Raw genomic sequence first — 21,724 nt, 5'->3', positions numbered from 1 at the left:
TTGTATTGGCAGGTCCATGATGATTGCCAACTCCATGACCTACACAATCTGGCTCGGAGATACACAGAATACACAATACTCTACTGAAGTGTTGATGATCTCAAAATTAACAAACGCTTATATAAGTAAGCCATGTGTATTTGTAGTTGATCAGAAATAATCTTGAAATGTTTGGTAGTGATGAATCTCTGGGGTGACTCATGTATGTCAAGTTCACTTCATCCTCTTGTACTGAGGAGTTACTGCTCTGTTCTTTGATCAAACAGTTAATAATAGTGGTAATCTGCTCTGATCTGACAAGGCTTTGCATTTCTTCTAAAGTCAACATACACTCAAAATTGCAACTATTTATTCTAAAGAAAGAAAATGTGTGCCTTTGTATACCTTAATCAAAATGCAATAGCTTGGTCAGCCTTTCAAACAACTTCCCCTTTTGGCTGACGTTACCACTTATTTCTAAACTATGTAACGGCCCCTTTTCACAATCCGATCAATTCCTGACCTACATTTTTCTCGTTGAATATCCTGTTTTACTAAGAAATACATCATGTTCCGGAAGTAAGATGAGTTGCGAATGTCATTTTGTGTTGACTTTACAGGCCAGTAAACAATGATTATGCAAATTTCAGCATCAGCATAGTACACGCTAGAGGTGTCAAATAAAAGTTTGAAATTCATTGAATTTAAGAAAAATATGCACATTCGAATTCTGGATGTATGCCAAGCACTGGCGATGACTTTAGACCAATCGCATTCTTGTGCTAAAAAAGACTAGATGAAGCGTAACAAAATACAGTTTGACAGAAACCAGCTGTCTCGAGACGCACTTTAAACGTTTTAACTTGACACGGCATCTAAAAAACAGTGCTCATGCATGAGACGCTGAATAAACAAAAACAAAGTGGAACAAAGACATTTGTCTAGCGCGTTTACATAGAAAAACAAATGGTAAACTGGATGGTTGCGAAAGCGTTAGGTGTGAACAGTACCTTACAGTAGGTGGAGGTCTTTGGCCGTTGTGTCTTGCTCTCTTATCAGCATTTCTCAGATTAAGCAATGGGTTTGTCTGTAAAGGAGTTCAAGCTGGAAATGTGTGTCTCAAGATCCTCGCGTTCTGTTCCTTTCTGTTGTGTTCCGTCTGTTTGAACAGCCCCTGACCAGGGATCATGAGCCGTTTTACCACCGAGTTCAGCCGAATACCACTGCTATCTGGGAATAATTCTACCCTACATACAGCTGTAATTAATGAAAAACACTGTGGTTTATCACTGTTTTAATTAATTTTGTGTCTGTGGTAGTATATACTGTGGCACCAGTGCAAGTGTGACACCATGTTAACACAGAACTGTCTATTGAATTATTTCCCACATCATTTTACTTTCAACTTAAAATTTGAGAATATGAACCGAGTTTAAAATGTAAAGTTTTTTTAAAAGCCAAGAATGTTCTTTGTAATAATATAACAGGGTGCTTTATGGTTATATGTATTCAATGCACTCTCTTGTGGACTAAGAAAAAATTTAAATTTAAAAAATCAGCTGACTTTAAAATTCGAATTTAGAAAAATTTTAAGGGAAAATTTCTAATTTAGTTTCTCTGCCCAATTGACAGCCCTAGTATGCGCCGACTGTTCGCGTGCAACCTGGTTTTTCTAGACATGCAGACATGCATACGCCTAGCATTGACTCTGCTAAAAGAGTATCACAAAGCATTCGTGGTGTGCAAGCACCAAACGTGTCCGTATGGGCTCGTGGTAAACAAAAGTAAACTTTGAAAGGCTAAAGTGCTTGACCGTGTGCAAGATGGAAAGGCACGCAAAAAAATAAAGTATACACCAATCTTAAGAAATTCCAGTCTGTATGGGTCAGAGGAATTACAATCATCTCAAACCAGCAGCGAGAGGGAAGGGAGGCGACTCCATTCTCTCTGATACACCTATTTTAATCTGTAGTTCCACATCATTACATTAGCACCACAATTTCAACAACACTGTAACAATGCCATGAAATACGTAACAGCATGCACATATTTCTAGTTGCCAACCAAACCATGCTGTTTTAGGGCCTTTCGCTTTCTCATATCATGTTGTAGATACTCCTTGCTTTTCTCGTATGCTCGTATGATTTCTCAGGATCTCTGCTTCTGGGCTACAGCCCCCTGGAGGCCTCCACCCCCTCCGGGTCTGGTTGCCCCCATTGTTTTTCTGTCTGGAAGACCACTGCTGGTTGCAAAGGACTTGAATGAGGGACACCCAACCCCCTCGACCTTTCTTCACCGACGGTCCAACACTGCCACCCTCGCCAAAAGTTGTTTTTTTCATTAAGTAGCACTGAGCACTTATGATGGGGCCCCACACTACCACAATCATGTCCCCCAACCCTCACATACACAAAACCACACACACCGTTAAAGGCAAATTCCATGTCTTTCCTGGTCTTACTGAAATCCAGCTGCTGGGAAGTTCATGGTCAGCTGATTGGGCTCTCTCCCCCCTCCATCTCTGAGTCTCAATGGGGTTAAACAGAGAGGAGATCAGAGTAGAAGTGGAGAATAAGGCTGCTGGCAGATCTCCAGCACTGTGGCCTCATTAGATTAACAAAACCTCCCATATTGCACTAAATTTGACACCGCAAGTTAGACGCTTGTCTGTTTGTCATTGCTCCCACAAGATGACGATGAATAACAATGAATAGCTCCTGATACACTGAGGGTTCTTTCAACATTGCAGATTGTCTTGAATATTTCTTGAAGAGCCTTGAATGTGATCTAGACAAAAAGCTCCAAATGTTTTGACAGGGTAATACAATTGTTACATTTGCCAAAACACTCAAAATTTTTTTCTTAATTTAAAAAGTTTTACTTCTAAAGAAATTAATTGTAATTTTGAAACTAATGTCTTAAAATCATGACCACTTACATGAGATGAAGACTTCAGTCATATCAGTAACCTTATAAAAGCTGTTTTATTCTACATGAAGAGGGTCCCCTCATGGGGGCTGCCACGTTAAAATCACATGATCAGTCGAATACTACTTGCTTAATCTCAGTAACCGCCCTGGCTGGCTGTGAAAAGGGAATTTCTACAATGGCATATGTAACTGAAAACTGTTGAGTTTGAATGACGCTGCATCCGAGCCACTAGGTGTCAGTCCAAGACAATGTCAACAAAAACTTACTGAGTGCACCTTTAAAGGTGATGTCTGGGGGGGCTTCATTTGAATGATCTCGATATCGATTATTAAATTCCAAGATCGATATTTTACTCTAATCCGCAACCCTCTACACACAGAGGAAAACTCGCATTTACAACCATATTTCACGCTATGCAAATAAACAATTTTATTTGGCAACTGGCTGCTAAATGTTTACATTTCACTCACCAGTGATTGTGTAGTATAGTGGTGAAGTAGCAGCAAGATTCTTTCACTGCATGTTGAGAGTAAAAGTTGTTTCATGTAATGTATGTCCAAAGACGAGATCCACGCAATCCATTTGTCATTGAATAATGTCTCTTTTAATACCCTTTCTGTTTTATACAGTCAGTTGTTGATAAAAAAATTGTTTTTTTTAAATTCTAATCATGCATGGCACAGATGAGATAAGTCCATTAAAATCCTATCTGTAAAGACGCTCTTAAAGAAATGACGGTTTTGTTAAAGAGACAGTATCGGTTTTAGCACGTGTTCAACAAATCAACATAAATACTTGCAAATAGTATAAATTATGTAATTAAACAATAACCATGTAACAAAAACTAATATATAAAATATAATATCTTATTTATTGATTGAATACATGGATTTGTTCATTTCATTTTTAAAAAGGCAAAATGTGACCAAAATGATTAAAAACTAATAAAATATATTTTATGCAATTATTTTATGTACCTAGTTAGAAGGTCCCCTGTATAATTAACAGCATTAGCTGGGAGAGAATTTCTTTCATATGTAAGCAAAAGGGACATTATATCTGAAATATACCAATATGAATCGATATTGAATCGAATTGAAATCGGAATCAAATCGAGCTTGTGAATTGGAATCGAATCAGGAAACCTGGATCAATTCTCAGCCCTAGTGAAGTCTGTAACTTCAGAGAGATGACGATCAAAGAGAAATAGAGAAATCCTGAGAGAACAGGAGGGACGAGCTCGGATGGGTGTCACCTGGTGAAATAATGCTGACGGGAGCTGGCGTGCATTTGTGTTGCAGTGTCCAATGCATCTCAGCAGAGATCAAAGACACCTTCAGCCCCGCCCCATATGAGATACACAATATACTGAAGTAGCCAAAGTACTTGGCCAATCAAAGCCAACATGTGCCATCACATTATCAAACAATTATATGTTATTAATTAACTATCTAAAATGCATTACATTCAGATGGCCTGGATAAAAGTTCACATCAAATAATAATGTGTAGGTTCGACATGCTGTCTTGGAATTCATATGGCTTTTGAATGATCTAGCACACCATATTTCTCACATTGGAGGTGTGATTATCTCAGGCTCTCTCACACAAAGACAAATCATATGTGCAGCAACTAGGATTATTTAGTACTTCATAAATGCATATTTATCTCCTTCTTTTGAATACATTGGAATGATTGTAATCATTATTCAGGTATATCTAAGCTAGCACTAAACAGAGGATGCCACTAATGCAGTATACTGGTTTATACTGTATACTGTCTAGTATTTATGAGCATAATCTATTCATTGTCTTCATTGCAATCTTTTTGCATTCATACTCAAGCATGCTTGTTCAAGCATATTTTCAGGAAAGTAGGGTTTGTCATGCAGGAGACACCTCATGCACTGTAAATACACCAAGACATGTGGTACTACTCCTGGTTTAATAGTAACAGATAAGTTAAAATGATAAAAAAGAAGCTACAAATTAATTAATTAATTAATCTAATTTAAAGTTACACTTCATCAGCAAATAAAGGTGGTATTTACCTTTAAGGATTACATTTTCTCCACACAGCCAACTCAGCTAAAACAAGAATATGACAACTTGCCAACAAAACAATAATTCCATAATCTCTTCAATTTCATCAACAGATTTCTCTTATTTTAAATGGTTATCTCTTCTTTTCTGGTATTTTCCAGTTAATTAATATATTTAGCTGCAAATTCACCCAAAGACAGAAACTTTTAAATTAGATTAGATTTAGATTTAAACACTATCAGATTTTCCAGATTTCACGCAAACTAGCATGGTAAACTGATAAGGTACCCAGACAGCTCCAAACATAATACAACAGTATCACCGAACAAAATAAAGTTCATCTCAGAGTACCCATCAAAACAATAGTGGTAAATCAGTGGTCAAAGGTCAGGTTTTTGCAGACCACTGTAAAACAGACTGTAATCAATCACAATTTGACCAAAACAAGCTCCTTGATGTGACCTTTCACCTCAAGCACGCAGACATAAACCTAATCAGGATGACAAGCTTGACATGAAAATAGCAGTTATGACCCAGTTATGACACAGTTCTTACCTTCTGTAGACTTGTAGGGTTGAGTTGGGTTTTGTCAATGATTTTTATTGCAACCTGAGAAGACAGAAGCACAGGTTAAGACATTGATTGACAACTAAACTGCATATAAAAGGACCAATCATCTGAAAAATTATGCTAACTGTGCACACCTCAGTAGGTTGATGGCATAATTGCTCTCGGTCAAAGTGTGACAAAATTGTGCAAGCAAATTTATGGATTTTTCTAAGGTAACTGTCATCTGCCCTAAAAAGTAGAGCACAGTAATACAGGAGAGTGTGCATTTTAATGTTTCAACACACTGAGCAAGCCATCATGTGATGTGCCTCTGTCTGAGAAAAAGTAAAAGAACTTCAATGAGAATACAGTTTTACCTGCAAGCTGTTAGCCAATCAGCAGTGTGCACTTTTTTCTTGTGCATCTTTAATCATTCACTTTCCAACCTATTTATTTATCACAATATTTTCACCTATGTGTCAGTCTTACCTCCCTGCCGGTCAAGATATGGCGTGCCAACTTCACTTTGGCGAAATTGCCCTTGCCGATGGTCTTGAGCAGTCGGTAGTTGCCGATGTGTGGCTGTTCGTCTGAGCAAGAGGCGATGGAATTCCGGCAACGGGCCCCCAGCGATCGATTAGACCATCCTGAGCCCTTCTCTGAACGACTGGCTGAGAGAGAGGCATGCTGGGAGAGAAGACATCCATGCATTATAATTTAAAACCTGATGACTCAGATCAATATAAACAATGTCACTTTACATTTTTTATATACAGTTGTGCTCAAAAGTTTGCATACCCTGGCAGAAATTGTGAAATTTTGGTATTGATTTTGAAAATATGACTGATCATGCAAAAAAAATGTTTTTTATTTAAGGATAGTGATCGCATGAAGCCATTTATTATCACATAGTTGTTTGGCTTAAATCATAATGATAACAGAAATCACCCAAATGGCCCTGATCAAATGTTGAGATACCCTTGAATGTTTGGCCTTGTTACAGACACACAAGGTGACACACACAGGTTTAAATGGCAATTAAAGGTTAATTTCCCACACCTGTGGCTTTTTAAATTGCAATTAGTGTCTGTGTATAAATAGTCAGTGAGTTTGTTAGCTCTCACGTGGATGCACTGAGCAGGCTAGATACTGAGCCATGGGGAGCAGAAAAGAACTGTCAAAAGACCTGCGTAACAAGGTAATGGAACTTTATAAAGATGGAAAAGGATATAAAAAGATATCCAAAGCCTTGAAAATGCCAGTCAGTACTGTTCAATCACTTATTAAGAAGTGAAAAATTCCAAGAAAGATTTCAGCCACAACTGCCAGAAGAAATGTTCGTGATATAAAGAAAAACCCACAGGTAACCTCAGGAGAAATATAGGCTGCTCTGGAAAAAGACGGTGTCGTCGTTTCAAGGAGCACAATACGACGATACTTGAACAAAAATGAGTTGCATGTTTGAGTTGCCAGAAAGAAGCCTTTACTGAGCCAATGCCACAAAAAAGCCTGGTTACAATATGCCCGACAACACCTTGACACGCCTCACAGCTTCTGGCACACTGTAATTTGGAGTGACGAGACCAAAATAGAGCTTTATGGTCACAACCATAAGCGCTATGTTTGGAGAGGGGTCAACAAGGCCTGTAGTGAAAAGAATACCATCCCCACTGTGAAGCATGGTGGTGGCTCACTGATGTTTTGGGGGTGTGTGAGCACTAAAGGTATGGGGAATCCTGTGAAAATTGATGGCAAGGTGAATGTGGCATGTCATCAGAAAATACTGGCAGACAATTCGCATTCTTCTGCATGAAAGCTGCGAATGGGACGCTCTTGGACTTTCCAGTGAGACAATGAACCTAAGCACAAGGCCAAGTTGACCCTCCAGTGGTTACAGCAGAAAAAGGTGAAGGTTCTGGAGTGGCCATCACAGTCTCCTGACCTTAATATCATCGAGCCACTCTGGGGAGATCTCAAACATGCAGTTCATTACTTTGCATGACCTGGAGGCATTTTGCCAAGACGAATGGGCAGCTATACCACCTGCAAGAATTTGGGGCCTCATAGACAACTATTACAAAAGACTGCACTCTGTCATTAATGTTAAAGGGGGCAATACACAGTATTAAGAACTAAGGGTATGCAGACTTTTGAACAGGGGTCATTTCATTTTATTCATTGTTACCATGTTTTGTTTTATGATTGTGCCATTCTGTTATAACCTACAGTTGAATATGAATCCCATAAGAAATAAAATAAATGTGTTTTGCCTGCTCACTCATGTTTTCTTTAAAAATGGTACATATATTACCAATTCTCCAAGGGTATGCAAACTTTTGAGCACAACTGTATACAGTATATACAGTTGAAGTCAGAAGTTTACGTACACCTTAGCCACATACATTTAAACTCAGTTTTTCACAATTCCTGACATTTAATCATAGAAAACATTCCCTGTCTTAGGTCAGTTAGGATTACTACTATATTTGAAGAATATGAAATGTCAGAATAATAGTAGAGAGAATTATTTATTTCAACTTTTATTTCTTTCATCACATTCCCAGTGGGTCAGACGTTTACATATGCTTTCTTAGTATTTGGTAGCATTGCCTTTAAATTGTTTTTACTTGGGTCAAAATGTTTTGGATAGCCTTCCACAAGCTTCTCACAATAAGTTGCTGGAATTTTGGCCCATTCCTCCAGACAGAACTGGTGTAACTGAGTCAGGTTTGTAGGCCTCCTTGCTTGCACACGTTTTTTCAGTTCTGCCCACAGATTTTCTATAGGACTGTGGTCAGGAATTTGTGATGGCCACTCCAGTACCTTGACTTTGTTGTCCTTAAGCCATTTTGCCACAACAGTGGAGGTATGCTTGGGGTCACTGTCTATTTGGAAGACCCATTTGTGACTGAGCTTTAACTTCTTGGCTGATGTCTTGAGACGTTGCTTCAATTTATCCACATAATTTTCCTTCCTTATGATACAATCTATTTTGTGAAGTGCACCAGTCCCTCCTGCAGCAAAACACCCCCACAACATGAGGGCTGCCACCCCCATGCTTCATGGTTGGGATGGTGTTCTTCGGCTTGCAAGCCTCACCCTTTTACCTCCAAACATAACAATGGTCATTATGGCCAAACAGTTCAATTTTTGATTCATCAGACTAGAGGACATTTCTCCAAAAAGTAAGATCTTTGTCCCCATGTGCACTTGCAAACTGTAATCTGGCTTTTTTATGGTGGTTTTGGAGCACTGGCTTCTTCCTTGCTGAACAGCCTTTCAGGTTATGTCGATATAGGACTAATTTTACTGTGGATATAGATACTTGTATACCTGTTTCCTCCAGCATCTTCACAAAGTCCTTTGCTGTTGTTCTGGGATTGATCTGCACTTTTCGCACCAAACTACGTTCATCTCTAGGAGATAGAATGCGTCTCCTTCCTGAGCAGTATGATGGCTGCGTGGTCCCATGGTGTTTATACTTGCGTACTCTTGTTGGTACAGATGAACGTGGTACCTTCAGGCGTTTGGAAGCTGCTCCCAAGGATGAACCAGACTTGTGGAGGTCCACAATTTTTTTTTTCTGAGGTCTTGGCTGATTTCTTTTGATTTTTCAATGATGTCAAGCAAAGAGGCACTGAGTTTGAAGGTAAGCCTTAAAATATATCCACAGGTACACCTCCAATCAGAAGCTAATTTGCTAATTGTCTAAAGGCTTGACATAATTTTCTGGAATTTTCAAAGCTGCTTAAAGGCACAGTTAACTTAGTGTATGTAAACTTCTGATCCACTGGAATTGTGATATAGTCAATTAAAAGTGAAACAATCAGTCTGTAAACAACTGTTGGAAAAATGATTTGTGTCATGCACAAAGTAGATGTCCTAAACAACTAAACAAAACTATACTTTGCTAATATTAAATCTGTGGAGTGGTCAAAAAATGAGTTCAACCTAAGTGAATGTAAACTTCTGACTTCAACTATATACAGTATATTTGTGATTGACAGCAAGATATAAGCCCAAAGTATACTTCGGATTTCCACAAACCAATACGTCTCACACACAGTGCACATGCAACTTCTGTCATCTGCATAGTACACATGGATTGTCTGCATGCAGCCTAGACACATGGACAGTCTGCGCTTTTCGCATCATCAGCGCATGCACCTGCCACTGACTGTGCTAAAAGAATATCACAAAGCTGTCTTACATGTGTCAAATGCGTCCATATGGGCTCACATATGGACGCAAATAGTATACTCTGAAAGTGCGCGAGAAGGCACTCGGAAAAACAAAGTACACTCTACCCTTATAGGGTATAGTCTCAATATAGCAACTGTAGGAATGGAAGACCCAACTTTCAGTTAAAAGAGCTAATTTCTTGGTAGAGTTGCCTAAAAGTACAGTTTTTAAGTGTGGTGGTGAAGGTGTATAATGTATAATTGGTAAACAGAGGATTTACATGTTCAGGGCCAACATTCTGTGATTAGATTATGGATAGCCTCTGCTTAACACACATTAACATCTTAATGCATATGATTCAGTAGAAGCTCTTGAGGCTCCTCAAAGGCAAGCTAACCTCTGCTTTACTTTACATGTTTCAAGTCTGGCTGTTCCAAAATCTTAAAAGAGCATGGATTGGCGGGGCATCATGCATCTTAAATCTGATCTATTCTGTAATGCGTTGCAACACTAAACTGTAATTGCACCTTGACGCGTTGTGATGCATGTGGTATTCTTAGCCCTGGTATTCACTGTATCTATTTATGAATAATGTAGTTCCAGATCACATTTATATAGACAAGAGTGAGGGCACTCTGTGGGCAAGAGTGATATATCGCAGTTTTCATCACAAAACGACCTCTGCCTCTGAAATTCTCACTGGTCGACAGAAACCTACATTAGGGGCTATTCACACCGAACACATACTTGCGCTAAAAAAGCTAGACGCAACGCCACATTTGCGTCACTTTTTTGGATGATGTATCAGTGCAAAATCCTGTCTTATTCACTAACCATCCGCAATCTAGCTTAGGGTCAAAATTGTGCTGCGCCATGAATATTTAAATTAAGTCACTGCCATTCCTTTCTGCGCAAACAAAATTTTATGTTCTCTTTCAAAATTCTCTTTCTATGTAAATAACCTGCGCTTTTACCAGCTGCAATTCATTCTTATTGAATTATCTCATAGTGTCTAAAAAATGCAGTGCTTCTGTGCAAGATGCTGAAAACAAATTGTGTAATGTGGCACACGGTAAAAGATGTCCGTCTATCGTTCTTCATCACTGTATCCACTATTTCCAGCACTTATTTTCCTATTTCACTCTAACATAGGCATCACTCCCTATCACCTACCCTCCTCCACCCTCTTCCCACCACCATCACCCACTGCCCCACCCTTTTCAAGCTCCACACATTGATTGTTCCACTGCTGCTTTCTGTCTGATTACCCTGGCAATTTATATGGGAGGGTGGGGGCAGGGTATGGATGGAGGGGGTTTCAGTGAAGGCAATATGCAGGAGATGGTTTAGGATGGGGGAAGGAAGCTGGCTACAGTAGACTTGGTGAGACTCTGGAGTTGGCGAAGACAGAAGTTTTTTTCAACAAGATTTGTTTTCAAATACTCTATTGCTACAGCTGGGCTGACTTTGATATAAACCTGGCTATTAACAAGAGTACAGTTAAACAGAGCAACCGAGCGATCTGAATGAGTTGTAAAATTACAGCCAAGAGAAACTGCAGTATCACTAGTCAAATTTTTGGCCAATCATTAGATTTCACTACACAATACTCCCATTAAAATGAAAAAAAAAAAAAAAAAAAAAAAATTAAATAAATTCAGTTATCACAAAGGTAAAGACATTTTTTTTCAAAATATCTATAGACGTCTACATATCAACTCTTAAGCTTTTGATTATCAGTCTAAAAGGCTCACTATTAAGGGTCGTTCAAACTGGCTGCTCAAAGAGACCGAAAGTCAGTTGAGTAGTAGCAACTTAAGCACTGGCTTAGAACCAAAACATCGGCCTATTTAAATCTTTAAATAATTGGAATGATTTCTCTTAAGAGACATAAAGCAAGCAAACAAAATTCAGAATACTATATAAAAACAAAGCATAATTCTAGAGGCCCACCCTAGATCAAGACAATAGACCTGCTCTCTGGGTAGCATCCTGCTTGTGGTAGGACAGGAGCACATGGTGGGGTTGATATGGGTCAGGGTCTGTTCACCCAGCCACATATCCTGCTATTGCATCTTATGACTTACTCCCAATATCCATTCACAGGGGTCAGTATCCTGTCCACTTTTTCACAGAAGCTTTGCATTTGGCATCACTGCAGATCAGTTTCTTCAGTGCTCATTTCTATCACAGTGTTTACTTGAAATGAATGCATGAAAATGAACTGGGCTTGTTGACAGCATCATGTTGTGTTGACGTGAGATAAAAGTGCTTGGGAAACAGGTGTACGCCTGATCCAGGTGTGAAAAACCCTGATAAAATTCAAACCTGCATAGTTTCCTGTCTTGAATAGATGGTGTGTCATACCCTCGTTATGGTTCTCTGGTGTGGCTTCCAGAGTACCTGCTTGTAACAAAGAGCTTTAGGCCTACCATAACAGGTTCAGTTTAAAAGGTTTCATTGGGAGTTTCAACATTATTTCTAGCCAAAAATGAAAATAAGCCTCACATGAGCCAAGATTGTTTTGACTGACAAAAAGCCTGTCACAATGCAAAATATAATAGGCTATGGAATTCACAATGACAAATGAATGGCATTCACACTGACTACTAATGTTTTGCTATTACCACTAAATAACATTGACTATACATTTGTTGATTGGTTTTAAATGCATAACAGGTTAATTTCAATTTGGAAAATTCATATTGTTAATAAAGGCAGGGGGAATTTTTTTTTTCAAAGTATCACATTATTTTACATTAAGACAAGGTTGTCGCTTAAATTCACGGGGCTTAGGATAAAAGTTGTATGGATGGGCCCTCGGGGGGAGGTTGTCCCCTTCTGACTCAAATACTCTATCAATATTCTGATGTGAAAGAATCTATATTTTTGTTACATTTTTCCAGCTAATCATTTTGGGGGAAAAAAAGCATGACCACCACTTGTGTGTGAGAAGACGTAATATACTGTGGCATTAAGGTCAAAGTGTACTTCGGTATTCAGCGTGCTGCTATGTCTCGCACATAGTATGCGCAGTGCAAATTTCGTCATCAGCACAGTCGTGTCCGAAGCAGCCCTGTTTTTATAGACACTCACTTACATAGGGCAGATTTTATCGATTAATTCGAATTTACATTTTGGAATCGAGGTTTTGCTTTAAAAATTTTAGCAAACGCTATAGTAAGATATGTTGTCGATCCACTAAAAGCTGAAAGATAAAAAAAAGTTAATAGTGCTTGACTTGATATCACCCCCAATCTGATCAGCTGCACACATCTATGTGCTCCAAATGAACGTAACATAGGTTAACATCATGGAGACTAATATAAGAGCCAGTCATTTTTAGCTCGACTTCGTCCATCATGCATGTAATGGATCAGACCATCAAATCAGGCCTCGCCGTTGTGCGCATGATGATGAACAAAATGAGTCTCCTGTCTTTTCTTTAAATTCCTATAATAAAGCATCAGTTAAGGCCGCCTTATGTTAAATCATATGGATAGGCTATAAATGGGAGAATCAAACATCCACCGGTCCTTTTTTTTTTAATGATGATTCAGATAGATTAGTAATTATTGCTTTGATAAGTGACATGTTTCAAGAGTACTGCATCTATAGCCAACATTTGGAAAGCGATCATTTTTACAAACTTTGCAAGTTAAATTGTAATGATAATCATTTCTCATTTCATTCTGCTGCACTGCTCAGCATGCACCACACATAGACGGTGCCATACACTCACACAGCACTGACTGAAGTAGTGAATGCAGACTGTCAAACTTTAAAACCCAGCTGTTTAACGTTTAGTACTTAACGCAAGGAAATAATCCGATTTAAATCTTAATTCAATCAAACATGCTGCCTTAAGGCCTCAATATACTTCCTGAGAAGTTCTTCTTCATTCTTCATTCAGAGGTAAAAACAAGTTCTAAACAGCCAAGCAACAGCATACTGTTTGCAACATTCAGACACCCGCCACACCGCTGTGGGAGGCGTTTAGAAGTAAATTTAAATACGAGAATGCTACATTTAAAACCTAAACTAAAGTGACATTAAAATGTGTTATCAATGACTTTATGCCTCATTTTATGAGAAGAATTCACACTAGATTAGTAAAAAAAAAAAAAAGCTGCTTTAACCACTCAATGATGATTTAAAGTAATATATATGCAGTAGAAAATGTTTAATTTGTCTTGTTTACATTTTGAATGCATGGCGCTAATGCGCTAACATGCTACATGTGGCCATATGCACCTGTTACACACTGTTATTATAATTTATGATGACACACAACGCATAACGGATGCATCTGGCGGACGACATGACGCATTCTAAAATTCGAAACAATTGTTTTCTATGAATGTACGTACACCGCTGCCACCTCTTGGCGTCTGTCGGCGGCGCCCACCTACGACTCTGTTTAATACCTGTTCTGAGTTCTAGCCGCAACATGGCGTGTCTCGCCCAGTGTGTGAATGGCTCTGATACTGCCACAAAGATCAGTGTACCCGATTTCGTATGAAGTATTTTTGGGTCTTTAATAGATATCAAACCGTTGTCTCAGACGTCTAAGTCCGCAGGTTTCAAAGCATTTTGTTTTCTTCCTTTTTACATGTCCATATTTTCACATCTGTAATGCAAGCTCATTTCTCAATCTAAACTGGGAAAAAAAAAGTATGTAATTTTTCTTCTTTTTTTTTTATGTCTGGACTTCTGCAGGGGTTTATGATTATACTTGCAAATTGTTTGATATACAATAAGAACTTTCTAGATAAACATGGTTTAGATCAAAATTAATAACTGCATTGTCTAAGTACTATTTTGCAGTAACCAAGTTGCTTTGCATTCTAATGTTGGAGTTACTTTTTAGTTGAGTAAATTTAAAAGTTGATATCAGATATCAATATCATTTCATAACCGCAGGTCCCTGCTGATTCTAATGTGGAAATCTCTTCTTTAGATGACCCAGTTCTAAACTACTGTTTTTTTTTTACTAACTTATATCTTGTGACTGAAATGCCATTGCCCTCTGCTACTTGTTACCCTTTAGATGGTGGCTTTGCCATCTGAATAACAAACAGAGATGCAGCAGTCACAGACAGGGAGTTTGAGAGTTCTTGGTTGAGAGGGCCAAACAAAAACCCACAGCTGAGGCCCATCTGCTAACTGCACTGTGCAACCCCCTCCCCTGCAACTAGTAACATAACCCCCTCATCCACACACACTTCCCAAATACACTAGGAGACAACATCAATATCAGTTGCCAATAGCAACAATTGGTGTAGCAACCAGAAAGGGTGGTGTAATCCTTCCACAATGACAAGCACAAAAACATGCTGATTGTGTAATTGTAGTTCATGGTCTAAACACACCCTCTTTATACAAAAACATGCTCGAAGTTAAAGGTAAATTTCGAAAGGCAATATTTATTAATAAGACAATGTATTATCACCACAGCACTTACATAAGCCATAAAACTATAGTACTGCTATAAGCATGACTATATACTACAGTTTTAAGATCAACCAACAAGCAAATGCTCTTTATAAAAGACAAAAGCTATGGATTACCCCAAAATTTCCCTCTGCTTAAAGATTTGCTAAGCCTCACACACAGCAAACACAATAACCTCTTTTATTCAGCACATGAGAATGTCTAGGCCTAATGTCTTTCACTAGTTCCTCAAAAACAAGACACCAGGCCTGTGGTTCCCCTGCCTATCTGACCTCTACACTAGATCAGCTTTCTTGCTTTACAGAGAAACAATGAAGAATCAATCCTCTTAGTGAATTTCTTTTGGCCGAAATCAGAGACATGCTGTCCAGTGAAAAGCATCTTTTAGAGGGTGATGGTGTGTTACTGTTTCTGTTAATTTATAATTTAATAGTTTTTCCCCCGACGTCCACTTACAATGTTAGTCAAGGTGTTTTTGCACCCCCCCAAAAAAACATAACTTAGCTTTTCGTGAACATTTTCAACCCTTATTCTGACCCCTAAATTTGAACATGCTGTTTTTTTATTGCTACTGTGCCTTCAAGGCCAGAAACATACTTTACGCAAACAGTTGAGACTGCTTGGCCAGTGCATTGCCAGCGCGGGGTCTGGGTGAACATGCTTAATGTGCATTGTTGCATTACTCTGGCAGTAACAAACTTCAGTACTTAAGGGGGTGATGGAATTACATTCAAAAGCCAGTGCCATTACACTGGATGTGTTATAGATACACTGACTTGAACTTTTCTGGCTCAGTAATATTCTCTTCGAACTGCTGCTACGCCAACGACAGTAGTTGGCTTGAAAGACAAAACTCATCGTGGAAGTGGACAGTTAACAATGATGTCCACTAACGTTGTGAATTACTGTCTGACACATTTCTGACACAAAATTGAGCTTGCATAGCTAGAAGCATCTGCGTCCAAGTACTTGCGTAGAGTATGTTTGGACCTTAAAACTTCTATGTAAACACCTTCTTTTCATGTGAAACGAGGAACAGCACTTACACACAAGCTGTGGGTCCAATATAGTTTGCGCTATCATTAAAATAAAAGCCTCTTTGCAAAGCCTGCATTACATTATAATTTTCCTTACGTCATCATTTTCCAAAGTATGCGATTATGTAGAGCGTATTCAATTCTAGTGAGGATGAGGCATAAATTTAGCAAGATTAATGCGTTTTCAAATGTAAACATTAGTATGGACGTATCTTAAAATGACGCAGACCTTTTTAAAAATAAACAAAAACAAAAAGCTTTTTCCTAACGTTCAGATCGGATAGTATCTATCCTTCTTCCTCCTTATTAACACACCGAGACTGGGCAGACCAAGTTTCTGAACATAGAATAGGTGTCGTTAACATATAAATGGCATGATATACTTCAAGCTAAATCGAAGAATGAACGGGTGTGCGTCATTTCAAACAAAAAAGGTGTTTTTCAGTCCGTTTCGATGGTTCGAAACAGCTCAGCAGCACGAACTTTCAGGAAAACTTTGTACCAGCTACTAAACACCTTCTTACTGCCATTGGTCCACGTCATCGGTGGGTGTGACCTGAAGCTCCACCTACTTTGAGGCTGACAGCTAATTCCAGTTATATTGTTCAGTCAATTAAGATCAGTCAACATGAACACATCAGCGTGCAGAGTTACCAAGCTGGTGCAAACTTAATTACATTTGTACAATCTTTCACGCAGAGGCATTTTCCAAGAGCATGTTGTGTGATTATCTTTTACATTAGTCTACAAAAGGAACCAAATCTATTTAAATACTCTTAAGTGCCAATTCGCTGTTGTTTGATTTGCTGCTTCATACATGTGCCGTCTACAGCCGAAAGCAATTCATACATTAACATAAGTAATATGTCTCTAATCCTCATTTTTACAATAACTGAGTATAACCAGCACATATCATGGCCGTTTATAGCGTGTTAGCACATTAGCGTCATGAATGCAGAATGTAAAAATGACAAATTACACATTTCATTTTGCACATATATTTCTTTAAATCTTCATTGAGTAATTAAAACAACATCTTTTACTGATCTCATGTGAATTTTTCTCATAGAAAGAGGCATCAAGTCATTGATAACACATTTTAATGTTGCATTAGTTGATGTTTTACATGTAGTCTTTTGCATCAATATATAATATTATGCATGAAAACTGCACCTCTGAACGCCTCTCCCAGCGGCGTGGCCAGTGTCTGAATGTTCGCAAACAGTGTACCGTTGCTCGAATGTTTCAAACTTCTTTTTAGCTCTGAGCAAAAGATGAGGAAAAACTTTGCCATGAGTATATCGGAGCCTTAAATGTTGGCTGTCATGTGTTAATACATTTGGGTGTCTGATGTCAGAAATCCAGATATTTCACAACAAGCTTATTTCAAGCATAGTTTCAATAAATGGTCTTTCTGGACTGAAAGTTACAGTACAGTTGAGTTAGTACAGTGAACACTTTTAAATTTAAAAGATCACTGAAACATAGATTTCTCATGATATGACTCATGATATGGGATGGTGAAGCCATGACAATATTCCATCCCAACGCTTCTGAGAGCACAGTGACAGTACATAAATAAACATAACAGACACACAAGCACTGCTGCTTATGTCAAGGGTGGAAGAGCTTCTTAAGTGAGATTAGCAAAAAAAGAGGTACAGGAGGAAGTAGAATGTGCGGATACTTACGCACTCGCCAATCAATTTCCTCTTTTTATGTTTCAACACTTCAGAATAAACTAAATGTCCACAGAAAACAAAAGACAAATACAGTAACTATACTTCAGTTTTCAGTTGATCTTTAGATGATTTACCAGATTTACCAGCTACAGGAATAGCAACTTGTTAGAAACACAAAGGTAATAGGTTCAATTCCAAGGGAAAACACATACTCATCAAATGTTTACCCTGAATGCAGGAGCGTAGATTCCAGGGGGGAATAATCAAAACAAGCAAGTACAACCCCCCCAATATTTATACCATGATCAATGGAAACATGGGTAAATGCTTCACGCCCAAGAGAGTGTAGATCAAACCATGTCAATCTATCCTCTTAGTTTACACCCTTGCTATTTCCTTTGGATGAGTTGTTACAATGTGTTGGTTTAGATGAATTAGCTTTCAGTTCATATGCCCCACAAGATGTTCTGGGATTCCTTGTTTTGCTGACTCAGACCTCTAGACTAGCCTTGGGCAACTTGTATTTCATGACAACATCTTTCTCTGCTCTACATGGAATATGCAGATTCACTAACAGGCTTTGTTTTTTGACATCATCATTCCACTCTTGTTCTGTGTCTAGACAGAGAGTTTACATAACCTCAGGGATCGGTTCTTCTCTGTAGACGCATTTCCTATTGTGTGTGCTTTGTGCTCTAGCTCTCTATCTCATATACAGTCCATTCCAATCGGCTCTACAGGGTCTCGCCTCGCCTCTATGTGGCATGCCACTCTGCTGTGACTGTTTTGGCAACGGTTTAATGCAGGAAAACTGAAGCACATCTACAGTTTGCACATCTATGCACATAACATATTTAAATTATCAAATCTAAATCGTTAATTTCTCAAAAACTTCTTAACACATTGATCAATTACCACTCTTTTCTCTTTATGTATATTCTATTATCTTTCATAGTATAACACTTTCCACAGCACCACTAAGTTTAGTATTCCTTTTGTGAGTTAATAGTTCTTGTGGCAAAACACATAAGTAACCCAACCTTACCTGACATAACAAAAGGGAAAGCAGATGTTTTTCACATCTCTTGATGAACTATTTAAGACCTGAGCCAGGTAAACAAACACCTGACAGCCCACTTACATAATAAGGGAGGTTGATATCAGTACTCAGAGTAGACCGACCAGATGTTATGTGACAATTTAGCCTTGAGGAGGGAATTAAGAAGGCAGTTCAGAACTGGTAATTACAAAATGTGTGAAAGCCATATTTGAACTAGTCTACATGAATGGTCACAGATTAAAAGCTGTTGCTTTTTACCACACTGTCCAGAAGCCTTAAATTTTTCTTATGTCTTAATGCTACCAGATAATTTTAATGATGATGTAATCTTATGGATAATCATGCATGGATAGGGCTTTAATTACACATATAAAGCAAGTTTACATGTAGCAGAAAGCCACAGTTGTTAGCTTTATCAACTGTGTGCTCAAAAATAAGTGGGGTAGGCTACTGACTTTATGCCTTCTTCACCCTGTAAAGCAAACATATGTTTCTGCATTGTTTCTTTATAAAGATTTTGTTTAAAATGTAATAATAACTTATCTTGCATCCGTTTACATACACTTACGCACGCACACACCAGCTCCCAACCTTTAACATAAGCCAAATTTTTAGGCTTTCATTTAATATTCAACACTCAAGAGGCATATTTGTGCCACTGAATTCCATAAATGTTATGTCAGATGGGCATACTTTGCTGTAGGCAGTTGTGTGGGTGCAAGTCAGAAAGTAATTGGATAGATCAATAAATGAAAATTAGCCGCCAAGAGAAAATCAATTAAAAATGGCCCGAAATTGTTGTGACGTACTTAATTTATTCGGCCAAATTCCTATTTTTTATTCAGCCTGTCGCGGCCCGTTTCAGCTTATCGCGGCCTGTTCGGTCTCGTTTTGCGGCCGGCCCACCGGGAAAATTCCCGGTTCTCCCCATGGCCAGTCCAACCCTGTTCGTGGCATAATGTTGATTTCTACAAAAATCATTTAGACTCTGAAAATGGAAGTGACTGGGGCCCGTCCATAAAGGTTAAATACACCCCGTTTCAAAAGTATAGCCACAAGACGTAAACAATGATTTCAGTGCGATAAAAAAAGAGATTACCCGCCGTTACAGCTTTTACCAGATTACAAAATTTACCGACGTTACGACGTCATGACAACAAAGTTGCAATATTTGATATAACTTTACATAAATAAGGTAAGCAAACCATTTTATCACGCTAAAATCATGTTAACATGTCTTGTGCATATACGTTGAAACGGTGAGTATTTTAATGTTTATGTACTGGCCCAATTCACTTCCACTGAACGTGCTTTCATAAGTAAATGAGGGACTAGTCGAAATATTTTTTGTCGTAATCAACCTTATGTCACAAATGCTATCGATTGAGCTAACATGCATTGAACCAGGAACATGTATTTTAACTAAAATTCTCAGAGACACAAGAACAGGTTGATTACGGTCTCGAAACGCTACTAGCAATTATAGTTTCGGCTAGATCAATTGTGGCTTCATTTCACCACTTTTTTGAAAACGTCAAAAATCAAATGGCTGGTCATATGGAAGTAAATGACGTCACAATGCTTTTAACTTACGTGGTCTGCATTCCTTTCGTTCCCCGGCTGCAGCGCTGCGCGAGAGGACATCGTCCCTGGAGCTTAAGTTTACAGCAACACTGGATTAATTTCAGCGATCAGCTGTATATTTACTAATTTAATCAGCACTGACAGCAGAAACAGTCGTCATCGACCACTCCACAGCCGAGCCAGTATCGCGAGGCTATCGTTGCCCTCTCTTGCCTCACGTAAAGCTCAAACAATCCTCATTCTGATCAAGTTTACTTGATGGCACGTAGAATACTGGTGGATGAGGCCAAAGGGCTATATGATGCTCATGTCTGCGATGCAGACTTGCTATTTTGTCCTTTGCTATACAAGAATGTCCCATCCAAGTGTCCTCATATCATGTCCATATAAACGTGCCAGTGAACAGTTTTGCAGTCTCGTGTCTGTATGTTGATATCCCTTAACGAAACACCGTGAGATTGTACATCAAGAGACAGAAAGAAAACAAAAGCAGAACAGAAGAAAAAACAGAACGATCATCAAACAGGAGAAAACAGCGTCATATCTGAGAGTCTGACAAAGCTTTTTTCAATGAGTCGGTGTTGTCCAGAGGAAAAAATGAATAAACCACTCCCACGGACGCAGTGTCCCCTTCAAAGAGTCATCTGTGTACATTTCCAAGAGAGAAAAGAAATATGAATAAATAAATAGCACCCTGAAACAGCGGATACAATACGAAAGACAATATATTACGGGTGTCTCGAGCTCAGTACCGTCGTGTTTAGAAACGCTCCAAACAAAGGCCAGTAAACAATTCCCTTTCGAAGAAACGGAATCCCAATGCTCCCAAAAAGTACCAGTTAAAAAAAAGTGTACAGTCAATATAAAATGTTCATCCTCAGCAGTGTTTGACACGAGCATCAAGGAAGGACGTCAGGAGAAAGAATAGGCTGGGCAGGGCTGCGGCGGACGCTCACACACCCTTCCCCCATGGTCCTAAACACACTGATTGTTCATTGCTGTAGCAGAGCCATCGTGAGGTACACTATGAACAGGGTAAAAAATGGCTACCACTCCTCCACCTGGCCACTGCACGCTAGTACAAACTAGTACACGGAACTTTATTTGAAACATGTATATATAATGTAGCCGATCTAATGATCTATTGAACTGTTGCCTTCTGGACGGCGCTACATAAGTCTGAGCACCAGAACCGTCAGGCTATCCATCTCATGAACAGTTAAA

General features: G+C 38.7%; 1 protein-coding gene across 5 annotated transcripts in view; it reads right to left on the bottom strand.

The window, feature by feature from the left end:
- Positions 1–21,462, bottom strand: part of LOC127422498 (MAP/microtubule affinity-regulating kinase 4-like) — a 58,735-nt gene extending 37,273 nt beyond the window's left edge. Inside the window, exons 1-4 of one of the 5 annotated variants that reach the window (XM_051666064.1) lie at positions 21,253–21,457; positions 20,510–21,144; positions 5,991–6,188; positions 5,508–5,561 (exon numbers count right to left, since the gene is read on the bottom strand). In XM_051666064.1, coding sequence (XP_051522024.1) covers positions 5,508–5,561; positions 5,991–6,188; positions 20,510–20,560 — 303 coding nt within the window. In that variant the 5' untranslated portion in view covers positions 20,561–21,144; positions 21,253–21,457. Of the gene's footprint in view, positions 1–5,507; positions 5,562–5,990; positions 6,189–20,509 lie in introns of all 5 variants that reach the window. The other 4 variants (XM_051666065.1, XM_051666066.1, XM_051666067.1 and 1 more) reach the window with 4 other exon arrangements.
- Positions 21,463–21,724: the final 262 nt, after the last annotated feature.

The sequence above is a fragment of the Myxocyprinus asiaticus genome, chromosome 31 (assembly GCF_019703515.2).
Source record: "Myxocyprinus asiaticus isolate MX2 ecotype Aquarium Trade chromosome 31, UBuf_Myxa_2, whole genome shotgun sequence".
Taxonomy (NCBI): Eukaryota; Metazoa; Chordata; class Actinopteri; order Cypriniformes; family Catostomidae; genus Myxocyprinus; species Myxocyprinus asiaticus.
This window is presented reverse-complemented; position numbering and strand designations above follow the sequence as displayed.